At 43.4% G+C, this 1,534-nt stretch overlaps 1 protein-coding gene across 1 annotated transcript; it reads left to right on the top strand.

The window, feature by feature from the left end:
- The first annotated feature begins 228 nt into the window (after positions 1-228).
- Positions 229-1,179, top strand: LOC104854743 (olfactory receptor 5D13). The gene has a single exon (XM_010613313.1). The coding sequence runs from the start codon at positions 229-231 to the stop codon at positions 1,177-1,179; it is 951 nt and encodes a 316-aa protein (XP_010611615.1).
- The last annotated feature ends 355 nt before the right edge of the window (positions 1,180-1,534 follow it).

Here is a 1,534-nt window from a genome sequence, read left to right as displayed (position 1 = left end):
TTTTTTTTCTAGATTTTTAAAAATACAGTACTGAAAAATGAAGTTACATGCCCAGATTGAAAACTCCAAAGACTGATCATCCACAAGTTCAAACTGATCATCATCAACTCCACTGAGTTATGCACAGCGGCACAAGAGCGTCTGCCAAAGAACCTTGCCCATTCTAACTCGACTTATTTCAGTTTTTCTGCTTCCATTCTTTTTTATTTTATAAAAAATTAAAATATCATGCTGCTTGATTTGGCAAACCAGAGCTCGGTGACCTCATTCATCCTGGTGGGGTTCTCAGATTACCCCCAGCTCCAGGAGCCCCTCTTCCTGGTGTTCCTCACCATCTACACCGTCACTCTGCTGGGGAACTCGGGCATACTTGTTGTCATTAGGATCAATCCCAAACTTCACACGCGCATGTACTTTTTTCTCAGCCATCTTTCCTTTTTAGATATTTGCTATTCCACGGTATTTACACCCAAACTCCTAGAGATCTTAATTGTGGAAGAAAGAACGATCTCCTTCAGAGGATGCATGACACAGTTTTTCTTCATTTGCATGTTTGTGATCACAGAGATGTTCATGTTGGCAGTGATGGCCTATGACCGGTTCGTGGTTGTCTGTAACCCTCTGCTCTACACAGTGGCGATGTCTCCTAAGCTCTGTGCTCTCCTGGTGGCAGGAACTTACACATGGGGTGCACTGTGCTCCGTGATACTGACATATTCTCTTTTGCAACTAACTTACTGCCCCTCTAAAGTCATCAATCACTTCGGCTGTGAGTACTCTGCCATCATTTCCATGTCCTGCTCGGACCCCTCCTTCAGCCAGATGGCTTGTCTAATAATTTCTATACTGAGTGAGGCCTGCAGCCTCCTGATCACCCTCGCCTCCTATGTGGTCATTGTGGTGACTATCATCAGGATGCCCTCCAAGGGTGGACTCAAAAAGGCCTTCTCCACCTGCACCTCCCACCTGACGGCCATCAGCATCTTCCACGGCATCATCCTCCTGCTGTACTGTGTGCCCAGCTCCAAGAGCTCCTGGCTGCTGGTCAAAGTATTCACTGCCCTGTATACAGTCCTGATCCCCATGCTGAACCCCCTCATCTACAGCCTCAGGAACAAGGACGTGAAAGCGACTGTCAGGAGGCTAATCAAATCCAAATTGTGTTCTCAATCCACATAATTCAAACAGAGGCTTGCTTATTCTCATCTACAGCCTCAGGAACAAGGACGTGAAAGCGACTGTCAGGAGGCTAATCAAATCCAAACTGTGTTCTCAATCCACATAATTCAAACAGAGGCTTGCTTATCTGTCTTAATCATATCTCATATTTTCATCTACCTTATTGTTGATACTTTTGCTTTGAGTGGATTTTTTATTATACTATAACCAATTAAATTTTTGAATAATGTTTTCATTGTTTAGAAGGACTCATTTTTCCTCTGGCTTTGATACAGTATAATGCACTCCTAAACATTAAATTTTGAGTTTCTGAATTAATTAAATTTCAACATCTCTCCACTGGACACACTGGACA

This window comes from Fukomys damarensis, unplaced genomic scaffold (genome assembly GCF_012274545.1).
Source record: "Fukomys damarensis isolate Sample0158 unplaced genomic scaffold, DMR_v1.0_HiC HiC_scaffold_7128, whole genome shotgun sequence".
In the NCBI taxonomy this organism is placed as follows: Eukaryota; Metazoa; Chordata; class Mammalia; order Rodentia; family Bathyergidae; genus Fukomys; species Fukomys damarensis.
Note: the sequence above shows the minus strand (reverse complement) of the source record. Positions and strands in the feature narration are given on the sequence as shown.